The sequence below is a fragment of the Nelumbo lutea genome, chromosome 5, assembly GCF_056320005.1.
Source record: "Nelumbo lutea isolate HS-2025 chromosome 5, American lotus-T2T, whole genome shotgun sequence".
Taxonomy (NCBI): domain Eukaryota; kingdom Viridiplantae; phylum Streptophyta; class Magnoliopsida; order Proteales; family Nelumbonaceae; genus Nelumbo; species Nelumbo lutea.
Window position 1 is genome coordinate 63,164,390 of NC_142688.1, and position 15,420 is coordinate 63,179,809.

Here is a 15,420-nt window from a genome sequence, read left to right on the forward strand (position 1 = left end):
CAAAATAGTCTATTAATCACCCCAAAACTCAAATCAATCAGCAACTAAAGGATATGACCTGCTTTGATACCATGTCAATCTTCTAGGTTGAGAGAACACCAAGAGTTTCAAGGGTGTCAAAAAGTATATCCGACCCCCACCCCCAAAGAGCCTATATATCTTATTAATTATAAATATTTACAAAGAGGCCCTTGAAGGGTTAAAGATAAAAAATTAATAATTACAAAGAGACCCTTGGAGGGCTGAAATATAAGAAAGAAAAAGAATGCTATGGTACAACAGGGACCATAGAACAACAATATTATATCAAGTATCTCTACAGAATAAAACCATTCTTGGGTTTTATTGGCAGATGTGTCCGAGGTATCATGAATATCTAAGGATGCATCAACTAAGGACAGAGGAATGGGAAAGCTGTTGAACGTAATCGGAAGATAGACTCTGCACGTGTATTCACTCCTTTTGAAAAGAAAAAAGTATTTTCCACTACCTTTCCACTTCAATTAGAACTGGAGTTTGTAGAATTTATTTATTTACTTCTTTTTTTTTAATTAAGCAAGATTGTTTTTTTAAATGATTTTAGATAGAAATAGTTTGTTATCTTTTAGTAGTCTAGTAGGATTAGCCTTTCGGGCATCCAAAGACGAATAATACGTTTTGTTAGCATATCTTTATAGTTTTAAGTTTTGTTATTATATGCTTTCATGAAATCCCAACCATTAGTTTGTTTAATGCTGATTTAATCATCATTTTATTAAATCTTCTTTAGGTCATGAATCATCTAATTTAGTTTGTTATCTCCTTTTACTAAAAGCAATCCTACTTTATAAGTTTTGGAACTTGAGTCTTGCATCGTGACATTGTCCTCCTTACGCTAAAACATAAGTCATTTATCTTTCACTCATCTATTAAACTAGTCATAGTTCTCTGCATTCAGTCTCTCCGATGATCATAACCCGTACCCTTTTTTTTGTTTTTTTTTTTCAATGCAGCTTTGGTATTCTTCTTGGCCTTTTCTTGCTTAATTGACCGTTGTTTTTAGAATAGTTTCATGCATTTACACCATGACACTTCATTGCTTTTAGATCTCATGTCTCCCTGAAAACTCCATTTTTTAATCAACGACCCATTTCATTTTTTTACATTCCTTATTGTCTTTTAGAAGACACGTTGTGTTTTTCTCTCAATCAGGTCTCTTCTTAGGTCTTAGGTGGCACTAACCAGTAGCAAAAAGTCCCCATTTCTCATGTTAGCATCAGGTTAAGCTAGAAATCCTGTGTTCATTCATAGTATTTTTTGCTTTAACATCTTTAAGTAACCATTCATGGCATTCCATCTTAGGTGGCATTCATGAAATTTTGTCATTAGGAGCTCCTTTAATTTCTGATTATTTCTTTTAGTTAGTTCTCAGCCTATTTTTAATACCAACTAGGGGACCCGTGCAATGCATGGGATTTATGAAGAGAAAGCTATAAAATAGAAAGGGTCATATATTGAAGTATCCCTTATAGTTTCATGGATTTACTAAAATCTACCCTATAGTTAATATTTTACTAAAACACCACTTATAATTTGCAATGGATTTAATCAATCTTCCATTAGATGACAGTGAAAAATGATAGTGTTGACCCTAATGTTCATTTAAATAAATTTAATCAAAATAAAATAAAAATAAAAATACTATTTTTACCCTTAATAAGACATAGACAACCACTCTATTGGCTATATTTGGTCAATTTTGTTTTTTTATACAAAAAAAGTGTTAAGGGTATTTTTCGAATAAGAATCATGGGCCTAGTGGCAAAACAAGCACTCCTCAATGAAAGGTTGATTAAGTAAATGTTTTATATCATAAATTTAATTTTTAATTTTTTTAATAATTGCATTGTAATTTTTAAAGTTGAATTAAATTTTTAAGTTTAAATCTTTTGAACAGACTAATCAAACAAAAAAATCAAACCAAATTGATATTTAAAAAACATTTAAATTTGTAAGCCGAAAAAACATAATTTAAATTGTTAGTACATAATTTCGTGATATATTTTGTAAAAATATAAAATTATTTTTTGTGTTTTTAATAAATATTTTAAAGTTATTATATAATTTTGTTAGAATATTTAAATAATTCTTAAATTTTGTAATCCAAACTTTCTTTATATATATATAGATAAAATGTAGGGAAGAGGATAAATAGGAATTAGAGATAATTTTGGAGATAAATAAGATATAGAGATAATTTAGAAGATAAATAGGAATCAAAGATAATTTTGGAGAAAGTGGTGGATAGTGGGGGAGGTAGTTTAGGAGAAGAGATTATTTAGGTTATGAGGAAAGTGCATATAATTGGTTGTTTAAAAAATGACATGGAATGAACAAAAATAAAAAATTCAAAAAAGGAGATTATCAATTTTATAATATATTAAGTTATTATTAATTTGAATATTATGTTATAATTATTTTTCTACTTTGAAGAATTTTTTTAAATTTATTACATAATTTCGTTATTTTAACTATTTAAAATCTAGTTATGATAAATATTTAGTTATTTAAATATTTAAATAATTTATAAAATATTTAAATTTTTTTGTTCTTTTAATTTTATTTATTTAAAGCTATTACATATTATTAAATATTTGAAAAACATTTAAAATGGTAATCCGGAAAAAAAATAATTTAAATTGTTAGTACATAATTTTGTGATATATTTTGTAAAAATATAAAATTATTTTTTGTATTTTCAATAAATATTTTAAAGTTATTATATAACTTTTTTAGAATATTTAAATAATTCTTAAATTTTTTAATCCAAACTTTCTTTAGATAGATATAGATAAAAAGTTGGGGAGAGGATAAATAGGAATTAGAGATAATTTAGGAGAGAAATTCCCTACTAAATTAGAGATAATTTTGGAGATAAATAGGAATTAGCGATAATTTAGAAGATAAATACGAATTATAGATAATTTTAGAGAAAGTCGGGGATAGTGGGGGAGGTAGTTTAGGAGAAATTTTAGGAGAAGAGATTATTTAAGTTATTGGGAAAGTGCATCTCATTGGTTGTTTCAAAAATGACATGGAATAAAAAATAAAAAATTTGAAAAAAGGAGAAAATTTCTTGACTGCTTTGTTTTAATATATATACTATTTAGGACCCGTGCGATGCACGGGATTTATTAAATGATAGTTAAATAATAAAAAGGGTCATTTACTAAAATACCCCTTATAGTTTCATGGATTTACTAAAATCTACCCTATAGTTAAAATTTTACTAAAACACCACTTATAATTGCAATGGATTTAATCAATCTTCCATTAGATGAGACTGGAAAATGACAGTATTGACCCTAATGTTCATTTAAATAAATTTAGTCAAAAGAAAAATAAAAATACCATTTTTTCCCTTTATAAGACAAGCAACCACTATATTGGCTATATTTGGTTAATTTTGTTTTCTATACAAAAAATGATAAGGGTATTTTTGGAATAAAAAATTATGGGCCTAATGGAAAAATAAACTCCTTAATGAAAGATTGATTAAGTAAATAAGTTATAAAATATATGGAATGTTTTAATAAAATGAAAACTATATAAGGTAGGTTTAAGTAAATATGTAAAACTATAAGATGTGTTCTAGTAAATGACTCTAATAAAATCACATAAGAGTATACAATTGTTTTATATTTTCAAATTTTTAAATAATTAATAATTATTCATATTTTATATACTTCTTTTAAAAAAAAATTATAATACAAAAATAACAATAGTTAATTTCAGTTAGGTTTATTCATCAAACTAAAGAAACCGACCAACCCAATCAGCTCGACCCAAGTTGGTCAGTTTTCTAGTATTTTAGGTTGGCTTTGGTTCAAAATTTTCCCAATTTGACCAAGTTGGATCAATTTCGCTTTGGCCATTTGTAAACCAACCAAAATTGAACAATCTAACCATGGATATATATTAATATTTTTATATTTAAATATAATTTTTAATATGGAAAAGTGGAAAATTTTCCATATTTCTTAGTCTAAAATGTTTTATATCATAAATCTAATTTTTAAATTTATTTTTTAATAATTGCACTATAACTTTTAAAATTAAATTTAATTTTTATTTGAACTGACTAACCAAACCAAAAAATCGACCCAAACATATACAACTTGAGTGGGCCAGTTTCTACAAAAGGTCAGTCGGTAGCTGACCAACTCCCCAACCTGACCAGGTTAATTTGGTTGGCCAAATAGCCTACGACTAAACCGAACCAACTCATGAACACTCATAATTTCAGCTAAATTAATAGTCTCATCTCTGATAAATAACAATAGTTTAATTTCCAATAATTATCAAAAAATTATAGCAAAAATACACAATTATTGAAAATATATTGATAATAATTACAAAAATATAATAAGTACTAAAAATATATTAACTTAGTCAATAAATAGTATAATCTCAAATAATACTTTAATTTCTAATAAATATTAATCAATAAGTTATAACAAAAATACAATAAATACAATAAGTACAATAAATTAAATTTAAAAATTTCACTAATAGTAGTTTAATCTTCGATAATTATTGAAGAAATCTTTTAAATTTATTACATAATTTCGTTATCTTAACTATTTAAAATCTAGTTATGATAAATATTTAGTTATTTAAATATTTAAATAATCTATAAAATATTTAAAATTTTTTGTTATTTGAATTTTATTTATTTAAAGGTATTACATATTATTAAATATTTAAAAAAACATTTAAATTGATAATTCAGAAAAATATAATTTAAATTGTTAGTACATAATTTGTGATGTATTTTGTAAAAGTACAAAATTATTTTTTGTGTTTTTTATAAATATTTTAAATTTATTATATAATTTTGTTAGAATACTTAAATAATTCTTAAATTTTTTAATCCAAACTTTCTTTAGATAGATATAGATAAAAAGTAAGGGAGAGGATAAATAGAAATTAGATATAATTTAGGAGAGAAACTCTCTACTAAATTAGAGATAATTTTGGAGATAATTAGGAATTAGAGATAATTTAAAAGATATTTAGGAATTAGAGATAATTTTGGAGAAAGTGGGAGATAGTGGGGGGAGGTAGTTTAGGAGAAATTTTAGGAGAAGAGATTATTTAGGTTATTGGGAAAGCTTATCTCATTGGTTGTTTCAAAAATGACATGGAATAAAAAAATAAAAAAAGGAAAAAAAGAAAAAAAAAATATTGACACTTTGTTTTAATATATATATATATATATATATATATATATATATATATATATATATATATATATATATATATAGTTTACATTTGCTACTCAATCGTTCAATTGCTTGGTGTTTTATTCTTCTATCAATTGTTAGATTATGGCTAGTATTATTTGGAGTACTAGTGAAGTAAAGGCTAGTTTAATCAAGTGTATGTACGTGGGGTGCCTAACACCTTCCCACACCTTGGTCCCCTTAACTCCACGAATCTCTATTCCCAAGAAATTTAGATGAGACATTTGCAGTTAACAATTTTCTAGGAGTGGAGTTAAGTATTCCTATTTTTTAGTTAGTGGGCTTACCCACTCTCACTTTCCTAATTTCTTGGGCAAAAAAAAAATGGAGATTTCAATGCTGACATGGCAACTCCTAGTGCTTCTAAAGGGAATCTTACACTCCCTCTAGAATGAATAACCAAGGAGAGGGCTGCTGATGTGGCAAGATCTACTTTAGCACTTGAGTGTGTGTGTGTGTGTGTGTACTAGTAGGGACCTATGAAATGCATGGGGTTTTTAACTTTTTAAGTAATTAATAATTATTTATATTTTATATACTACTTTTAATAATGTTTTTACAATACAAATATAACAATAATTAATTTCAGCTAGGGTTGTTCATCAAACTAATAAAACCAACCAACTCGGGGTTGGGTTGATCGATTTTCTAGTATTTCAGATCAACTTTGGTTCAACAATTTCCTAACCTAACCAAGTTGGACCAATTTCGCTTTAGCCATTTGTAAATCAACCAAAATGGAACTACTTGACCATTAATACATGAAAGTGGGAAAATTCCCATAATTCTTAGTCTAAAATATTTTATTTCATAAATTTATTTATTAATAATGCCATTCTAGTTTTTAAATTTATCTCTTGAATTGACTGACCAAACTGAAAGTCGACCCAAACTGATACAACCCAAGTTGGTCGATTTTCATTAATGGTTAGTTGGTTTCGATGATCAACTCCCTAACCTAACCATGTCAATTTGGTTGGCCAAAATGCCAACAATAGATCCGAACCAACCCGTAAACAATCCTTATTTTAGATAAATTAATAGTCTAATCTCTAATAAATAACTATAGTTTAATCTCCAATAATTATTGAAAATTTATAGCGAAAATACACAATTATTGAAAACATATTGATAATGAAAATGCAATAAATACAATAATTACAAAAATACAATACACTAAAAATTATATTAAATTAGTCAATAGACAGTGTAATATCAAATAATAGTTTTGTATCTAATAAATATTAATCAATAAATTATAACAAAAATACAATAATTACAGTAAGTACACTAAATTAAATTTAAAAAGTTAAATTACAGTAGTTTAATTTCCAATAATTATTGATTTTTTTGTTAAATAAAAAAACAAAAATAGATTTATACATAATTATCAAAAATGTATTTTTCATAAAAAAATAAATAATTACTAAAAATACAAAGTTTAATTTTAGTATATATAAATATAATATATATATATATTAAGATTTTAAAATTATTATTAATAAATATTATTTGTTGAAAGTTATTTTCTAGAATTATTAATTGATATAAGTGGAATTAGTTATTTACAATATTATCTAACTATTTAAATAATATCATTATTTAAATTTTAAATATTAATTAATTACTTATTTTAATAATTCATAAAATTATAATTTATACTATTATTACAAAATTGTGTTATTGATTTTGTAAAATACTAAATTATTATTAATTTGAATACTATGTTATAATTATCTTTCTACTTTTATGAAATTTTTTAAATTTATTACATAATTTTGTTATTTTAATTGTTTAAAATCTAGTTTTGTTAAATATTTCGTTAGGTAAAATTTTTAGTTATTTAAATATTTAAATAATATATAAAATAGTTAATTTTTTTTGTTATTTGAATTTATTTTAAAGTTATTATATAATATAAAATACTTTGTTATATAATTATTTAGCTGTTTTTAATATTTTTTAGGTAAGATATTTAATTATTGAAATATATAAATAATATTTTTTAATGTTAAATTTTTATTATTTGAACAACATTTAAATTGAATAATCAGGAATATTTAAATATATTTTGTAAAAATATAAAATTATTAATAATATGATTATTATTAAATTTATTATAATTATTTTTTGTTTTAAATAAATATTTAAAATTGTTATATAGTTTTATTAGAATATTTAAATAATTTTTTAATTTTTTAATTCAAAATTTCTTTGGATAGATATAGATTAAAAGTAGGCAGATGATAAATAGGAATAAGAGATAATTTATGAGAGAAACTCTCAATTGAATTAGAGATAAATTAGGAGATGAATAGGAATTAGACCTAATTTAGGAGATAAATAGGAATTAGAAATAATTTTGGAAAAAGTGGGGGAGATAGTTTAAAAATAATTTTAGGAGAGGATATTATTTAGGTTATTAGGAACATATGGGGCGGGATGGAGAGAGAGAGAGAGAGAGAGATTTTAGGTAATTTTTTATGGGGAAGAAGAGCATCTCATTGTTTGTTTCAAAAATGACATGCAATAAAAAATAAAAAAATAATAAAAAAAGGAGATAATTTCTAATGGGGACCCATGCAGCTTACAAAAAAAAAACCCATACGTATTAAGAATACCAATAATAATTACTTTGTCGACTATATTGTGAAGGAAAAAATTGAAACATTTGGACAAAACTTAATAGACCTTGATTTAAGGGAAGGGAGAGGAAAGGAACAAATGTGAATTAAATAAGTTGAATTTATGTAAAAGCCTTACAATATGGATTTGAGCAAAAACAATTGACAAGAATTTCCATTATTCACAAATAAAAGAAATTTTCAAATAAATCAATTATTAACAAATAATGACAATTATTCCGATAATTCAAATAAAATAAAAATAATCACTATTAAAAGCATTTAGTAAAATAAATAAAATTACCAGGTATCAATCTTGAGTATACATTGATTAAGAAGAGGAAAGAAAACTGAAAAACTGATCTACCAAAAATAGGAAACAAAAGAGTTGCCTCCCATTGTTAGAGACGATGGAACCCAAAAAACCTCAAAAATTGAGTCTTAATTTGAAGTGACTCCAAAATGATCTACGAAAAGATTCTAAGTAGTTCACTTATGGACAGGGAAACCTGGGAAAGGAATTAACTACCCCAACTAAGGGGTATAAGTTTCCCCATCTTTTCCTTCAAAACCAAACACAACCTTAATAGACGATTTAGAAAAATGCTAGAATTGAATGAAAGACACAAATAAGATGAATGTCAATAATGAATGCGACAAACAAAAATGAAAGTTTCGAGAAATAAATAAATGCAACATACGTATAAATAGAAGTTTCATAAACAACAAAATAAATAGTAATGACCATAGAGTTTCGATATGGTGAAGAGAACAATGCTAAATTCCTCCCTTTGTTGATAACATTTCTTCCCACCTCCCCTTTCCCCCAACCCCAGAAGGAAAGAGGGAAAATGAAAAATAAAAGGAAAAGAAAGCAATTCTGTGGCAAACAAGAAAATCAATTTAAATAGAAACATCATTCTTTCTACATATGGTATACGACCAAAATATCCCACTGAAATTGACCATTTCTGAAATTGTTTTCTCCAACAATCACATTTAACATGTTATTTCTCCTCGAATCAAATTGAATTAAGGATCACTCATCCTATATTTATACCTGATAGTAAAGACTACAGATTTCTGATGCCATGTTATATTGTACAACTCTTCTCTCCACTTAGTAATCTCTGGAGAATAAAGTTTTCTAGCAACTCCAATAACTTAAGCTATGGAATTTGGGCAATTTCAAGTAAAATTTTGTGTAGAGACTGTGGCTTTGAGAAGAAGGGACAGTGGTCACAGCCCTTGATCTTAAAGATACCTTCAGGTGGGTTTTCCCTGAGAAGCTTTTCTTGAACATCTGGTGATAATGCATGGTCATCAAGTGTCTGAATGTAGAAACGCCTACCAGTGCCATAATTCTCCTGTGACAATGAAAGCTTCTCCATTATTGGTCCTAGAGGAATTGGTCTCATTGAAACTGTGGCCAATGCAACATCCTGCAACCAGTTAAATCCATTACATTCCATGCAAATAAACTGTTTAAGGAAAAAATATATATATCTAATTATCTTAACAAGAAAAAATATCTGAACTAACAAACTTTTTTGGGTTCCATCAAGATTGATCACATAATGTCACTATTGATAGTGTTTAAATTTGAACTGTGTCATCATAAGCACTCAGAAGTGTTCTGAATATTCATATGGAGCTTAGTAAGATGACATGATTCAATTTGTTGAAGGCCACACAAGGGCAGGAAAGCGGGCCACAATAAATCACCAAAGTTGAGGGGCTGGAGTATTCCATAGAGCTTTTTATATCAGGCACTTAAGAAATTTATAATCATAGTAGATTGTTTCTGTAGTGAATTCTACTTTTTATTTCATTGATAAACAAGAGGTTTAAATTAAATACTTACACAATTGATCTTACTAATACATAAGAATAATTATGATATAAACATTATTCTCATTCTCATGTGCAAGAATAAATGGGGGAATTCCTAACAGGATTAAAGTGAGTAGTCAGTAGCTTTCAATATCAGTCTAGATTATTATACCACTGCCATTGAAAGAATATATTGGTAATTTTAGGAGATTTACATATAGATATGAATTAGATTGTCAAGCATATAAGTTATGTTTATGGCATTACATTCTGATTAGCAGGAAATTCACATTTGCAGAAAATCTCTTGGAAAAAGAGAAGAAAAATAAATAGGAAAAGACAAGAAATGCAGAGGCACCTTTACTTCAGATGATATCAAAAGAACAATTCTAAAATTGGCAAATGATGGGAATTTAGACACAATATTCCAGAAGGTAATGGTAGTAAATTTCACATTGTAGCATACCTTAGCAGGAGACTGATTGAAATATAAACCCTTCATATGTTGTTTCTCAAGAATGAGACTAGTGGGAGGTTTATCTTTACCATTCCCATATGTTAGATACTGTGACTCCTGCATAAAATTCTCAGCAGAGCCTAGCTGCCAATATGAATATGTCCCATAAGAATTCAAATTAGGAACAATACAAAAGCACTAAAGACAGCTGCCAGCTAAGAGTTTTATTAAAAGAAAAAACTAAAATCAATATTATATTGGCAACCAGCTGGCAGCAAACTACAGGCTCAGAGTATGACTTGCTAAAGTTGTTTTGCATGAATGGCTCAGTTCAGATGCACTTGTGTTATTTGAGAATCATGGGAGTAGGGTTGGATGAATATGGTAGTATCCATGCATGAATATGACTACTGAGAATTGTGAAGTCAAATAAATCTTTATGATATACTTCTCAATCCTTGCTTTAAATTGCTCTGCTTTAATATAAGAAGAATTTACCCAAGACAGAATCCTAATTTATTCATTGTTACAGATGCCACACAAGGATTGAGCCATTTAAAAGGTAGTGTACTCGTAATAATTAGCTGATCCATTCAAATTTGGGCAACAGAGAGTGTACGACTTTTTCATTGATGTAACCATAAACAACCTCCATTTTTTGGAATGTAGGAAACTGATTCAATACCAGACAAAGGTTGACTATATAACAAGAAAGCATTCTTCTGTAGTACAAAATGGTCAAGCCACTTCATGTGGCTTAAATTGATTTAAGAACAACTCTTGAGTGGTTGATTCTTTCAGTAAATTGAGAATTCTTTGTGACTTAGGTGACTGACTCTGATTTGGGTATATGCCCAAGAATGCTTTGCCTAAAGATATTTTTCCATCACATTTAGATGATTAAATAATTATAGTTTAACACTGATTGTACAACAGACATGGATCATGCACCTCTTCAGCAAAAACATCAAAAGGCCTCTGTCCATCTTTCACCATAGTAGCACAGAGAAAAACTGATTTTGAAATCTTCTTTGGACAATGCTCCAAAGCATAAGAGATTATTGCACCCCCACAACTGTGGCCAACTAAAATAACCTGTAGAAGAACTATAGAGATCACAGTAGTTTCCAGGATGCCTTCCAGTAGGCTACAGAACAGACATAAGAGTAATCAAAATTGCATGCTGCTTCTTACCATCTCATCCTCTGGGAGGTCATTTAGATAATCAATCAAGGGTTTAGCATAGTCCACCAATGTTGTGACACTGTTTGTATCTGTCTTATCAATTCCAGATCCCATGAGATCCAAGGCAATGGGAAGCAATCCTGCTTCTTCCAACAGAGCAATAGTCTTGTACCAACACCATGCTCCAAATCCCTCTCCATGAATTAGAACAAGTTTCTTTGTTTTGAGATTCTCTAAAAACTCTGGGGCCTGCAGAGCATAAAAGTTGTGACATATTTAACCATATTTTTGTTCTTTTGACACTCAAAGTGAAGAAAAATTGTAGCATGTTCCATCTTTAAGAATAGTTGCTTATGAAAATATTGTTACACTTACTTGGACCTATCGAAAAAGGAAAAAAAAAAAAAAAAGAAAAGAGCAACTGCATAAGTGCTGCACAATTACTAGTGCAATGAACTTCTAGAAGAATGGATGTAGTCAAACTGAAGAGCTAAATGAAAGGCAAATGAGTTTAGGTGATGAACCCAATCCACACATATTCAATATGCATGATTATTCTACAGTCTTCAATTATGGATCAGGTTTGCAAATTTTTCAAGCGTTCAAAATTTTGATATTTGACAAGAATAATACTATGTAGAACCATGATACCAATACGAGATAATTGGATGGCTAGCTAAAATATCATTAAAAAAGGATTAAGATAAACAGGATAACAGGATAACAAATAAAAATAGAAAACAAAATCATGATATCCAAAAATGTAATTTCAAATAATACTGATCTTTCTATTTTTGCCAGATTTGGGCCCATTATGATGAAATTCTACTAAAATTTCAGATACTTAGTGAGGATTTCATGATCTGCACATGTTTCAGGTCATGAAATAATTTTTTTTTTTTTGCCTTTAATTCCACCTCTGGATTCAGCCATCTAGAGCCCTTTCCTACCAATTATGGTAAGAACAGTTGGAAAATTATAGTCAATATATAAGAATTTCAGGTAATTTTCCCTGTTTAAAGTCATCATGCAGTTCAAGACTGATGGAACAAAAATACACTATAGACCAAATATCAACTTGAAAATAATTATGAGTTTAATGAGTTGATCAATTGAATCTTCAAACATGAGGTCAAGCATGACCTAGTAGTAAGCTTGTTGAATCAAAGTACCACATGGCAAGAGGTAAAGAACAAGTATGAGTTTTGAAAGAAACCATGCCAGCTTATGAATGGCTCAGTGCATTCAGGACCACTGCATCCCAACATGTAGGGAAAATCATCTAAGTCATTGCCATCCCTTCATGATGCCAATATGACAGATTATGGTAGAGCCTAAATTCAAGTAGAAAATTTAATGTTCCATTTGCAAATAGAAATCTGTAGACAGGATTCCAATGAGGATGGAATCAAGGCCTGAGTAAGCCTGACCACAAGAGAATACTTGAAAGAAAGATATGTAAATACTGACCATATTATAAGATATGCAGAGGATAGTGAAGATATGCATGAATTATTAATAAATTGCATCCTTGCAAGCCATGTTTGGTTAGTTGTAAGTATAAATAACACTGGTCCATCAAATAATGATACATCAATTATATGGGGGTGGAACAGGAAACAAAAGGTACGAAAAAAACAGTAGCGTGGAGAAAATATCTTATGAGAATATGGGAAAAAAAGAAATGACTTAATCTAAAATGTCAAAACACCAAGTCCATCTGTGCAGTTGGCACAAAAGGCAATAATAGAATAAGTAGAAGCATGCAGAATAAAAACAGCAATGTGAAATAAACAATAATGATGAAATAGAAGCCTCCTTGCCAAAACAGAATAAATTCTGATGCATTAGTGAGATATAGGGACAAAGTGAACAATTTGCTTCACTGCAAGAGGAGAAGATGGTTGAGTTACAGATGTAAAAGCAAGAACAATTGGGTGGACAAGTATAGAGGTGGTGGAGGCAATGACAGCAAAAGGGAGGTTTTCTGTTTTTTTTTTCGCACAAGACAACTGCCTATGAAATGTTTGGCTGAGAGGTGATTCAATGGTTGTGATAGATAGCAATACATGGCTAAGTGGCATACATGGAAGATAGGGTCAACCATCATGGACATAGCATTTGGCACATAAGCACCAAAAGCACATTCATAAAAGAAGAAAACCAATTTGCTGACTACTTCAAAAGTGTGGGGCATGAAGTGAAAGAAATGAAATAGGGGAAACAAAGCTGATGAAACCTAGACTTTTCTGATTCACGGAGCAGAGCTACAACCAAAATAATATAACATTTTCTCACTGTAACAAAATAAATGGCCCAGTCCACTCTACTTCCAGCACACTTGCCTGCCCCAAAAGCCCTTTCATCCGGGAAATATTTGTCCCAATCAAAAGCCTCTCCCTTGTTATTACTTATAATTAGAATGTTAATTCATAATTCTGCAAACAAATCTTGTCTTCTTTTTTCTCTCGCTTTTCAGTTAGGCTGTCTGTTTTAACGTAAATTGGACAGAAATTTTAGAATGAAATGTAGACTTTGGTGATGAAAACTTCCTATTCTTTGCCATTTGCATCAAAACAAACTAAAAAGGGCAGAAAACAAAGTTTTCACTATAAGTGGTGGGAATAATAGCCCAAATATTTCAATCTGAAAATTTTCCAATTTATTGTACAGAGGAACAAAGGCGGCATAAATAACTAAAAGGTGGGCGAGAGACCATTCTTTGCAATATATGAGGGAAAACCAGGCAGCTATTCCTGCCAATCCCTTTCCAGTTGTCACATAACAATCAAACTTCTTCTATTATTCTTTTCTCCACCACATCCCCAAAAGGAACGCCATAAAAAATATATACTTTTCCTCCAACTTTCCTTTTAAGTAGTGCTGCTTCCACCTTTAATTGGGAACTCTACTCTCTCCATGTCCTAATTGTGGGGAATACTTCAGTAAACTTCGGCAATTAGAAACCATTCTCCTCCAGAATCCCAGAACAAATTTTCAAGTGTCAAATAAACCATCTTACAGAAGGTAATGAAACCAAAGCCAATCAAAGACTATATGGAGGAATACGGTTGCTATCAGACCTGTTTTCCATTGGAGAAGGGATCAGAAAAAGTCCGCCTCCGAGAGCTCGTCGACCCAATACGCCGCGACATCGATCCGTCGAACCTCTGCGACAGCTGGTGCTGATGAATTGCCATTGACAACGCCTGCCGGTGCAAGAACTCCTCCTCTGCCGCCATTTTCCTCTGCGATCCCCCTCTCCTTTTGCTCCTTGACCCAATATCTTTCGCGTTCTTCTTCGGCATGCACATAAATCGATTACCCATCTTAAACAAATTGAATTATTGAAGGCAAAGAACACCCACGAATGGCTCTGCTGATTTCGCCGGAAGATGGAAGGAATCACAAGAGTCTCTGGTTCAGGGGAAGAAACGTGCTATTATGTTAATGGAGAGAATTTAGGTGAGATTGGTCGAACAGAAAAGAGATTGGACAAAGAGAAATAGAGGTAAAAAACGATCCGGAAAACATCCAACTGAAACGGTAGACATTAAAAGTTTTATTTATTTATATATTTTTATTTTCTACTCTCTGAATTACAACCTCAGTGGGTGGAAAACAATTAATGCTGTTCGGTTTATCTTCCGCCTGAAAATGAAAAATTTTACGCTAACACGCTAACCTGCGCAGTTAGACTGCAAGTATACAGACTGAAGAGAGCTGAACATTTCAGTCAACGAGCGGTGCGTGCGATTAAGAATTGTCATCGTGGGTTTGACAACGTGTTGTTCCCACTTCCCACTCTGTCATCTGTTTTCAACTTCTCTGTCTCCAACGTAATATCCAACTGTAGGCGCACGCTAGACTGTGATCACATGTACTTACTACCGTGCACTGGATGGGGATCTGGACTCGGATCTCCGAGTTGGGTCGGGATAATCGCACCTGCATCCACTGGCCATTTTATTATTTATGTCCTGTTTGATAATTAAATGGTTGTTAAAATAAGTATTTGATATAATTCTTAAAAGCA

The 15,420-nt window shown here is 29.6% G+C and overlaps 1 protein-coding gene across 2 annotated transcripts; it reads right to left on the bottom strand.

Annotated features, from left to right (window-relative positions):
* Positions 1 to 8,787: 8,787 nt before the first annotated feature.
* On the bottom strand, positions 8,788 to 15,206 carry MES14 (methyl esterase 14). 2 transcript variants are annotated; one of them, XM_088947467.1, is made up of 6 exons: positions 15,070 to 15,206; positions 14,468 to 14,801; positions 11,394 to 11,633; positions 11,151 to 11,294; positions 10,209 to 10,343; positions 8,788 to 9,351 (listed from the first exon to the last, which is right to left on the bottom strand). In XM_088947467.1, the coding sequence occupies exons 2-6, from the start codon at positions 14,711 to 14,713 to the stop codon at positions 9,079 to 9,081; spliced, it is 1,038 nt and encodes a 345-aa protein (XP_088803593.1). In that variant the 5' UTR covers positions 14,714 to 14,801; positions 15,070 to 15,206; the 3' UTR covers positions 8,788 to 9,078. The 2 variants fall into 2 exon arrangements, with proteins under 2 accessions (XP_088803593.1, XP_088803594.1); XM_088947468.1 differs by having other exon boundaries at positions 14,991 to 15,090.
* Between the last annotated feature and the right edge of the window lie 214 nt (positions 15,207 to 15,420).

Excerpts from the sequence above, each read along its gene's own strand:
- MES14 (XM_088947467.1), bottom strand. The coding sequence starts at position 14,713 with ATGGGTAATCGATTTATGTGCATGCCGAAGAAGAACGCGAAAGATATT. Across the intron at positions 11,634-14,467 it reads CCTTCTCCAATGGAAAACAG|GCCCCAGAGTTTTTAGAGAA; the intron begins GTCTGATAGCAA and ends TATGCTCTGCAG. Across the intron at positions 9,352-10,208 it reads TCAATCAGTCTCCTGCTAAG|GATGTTGCATTGGCCACAGT; the intron begins GTATGCTACAAT and ends AACTGGTTGCAG.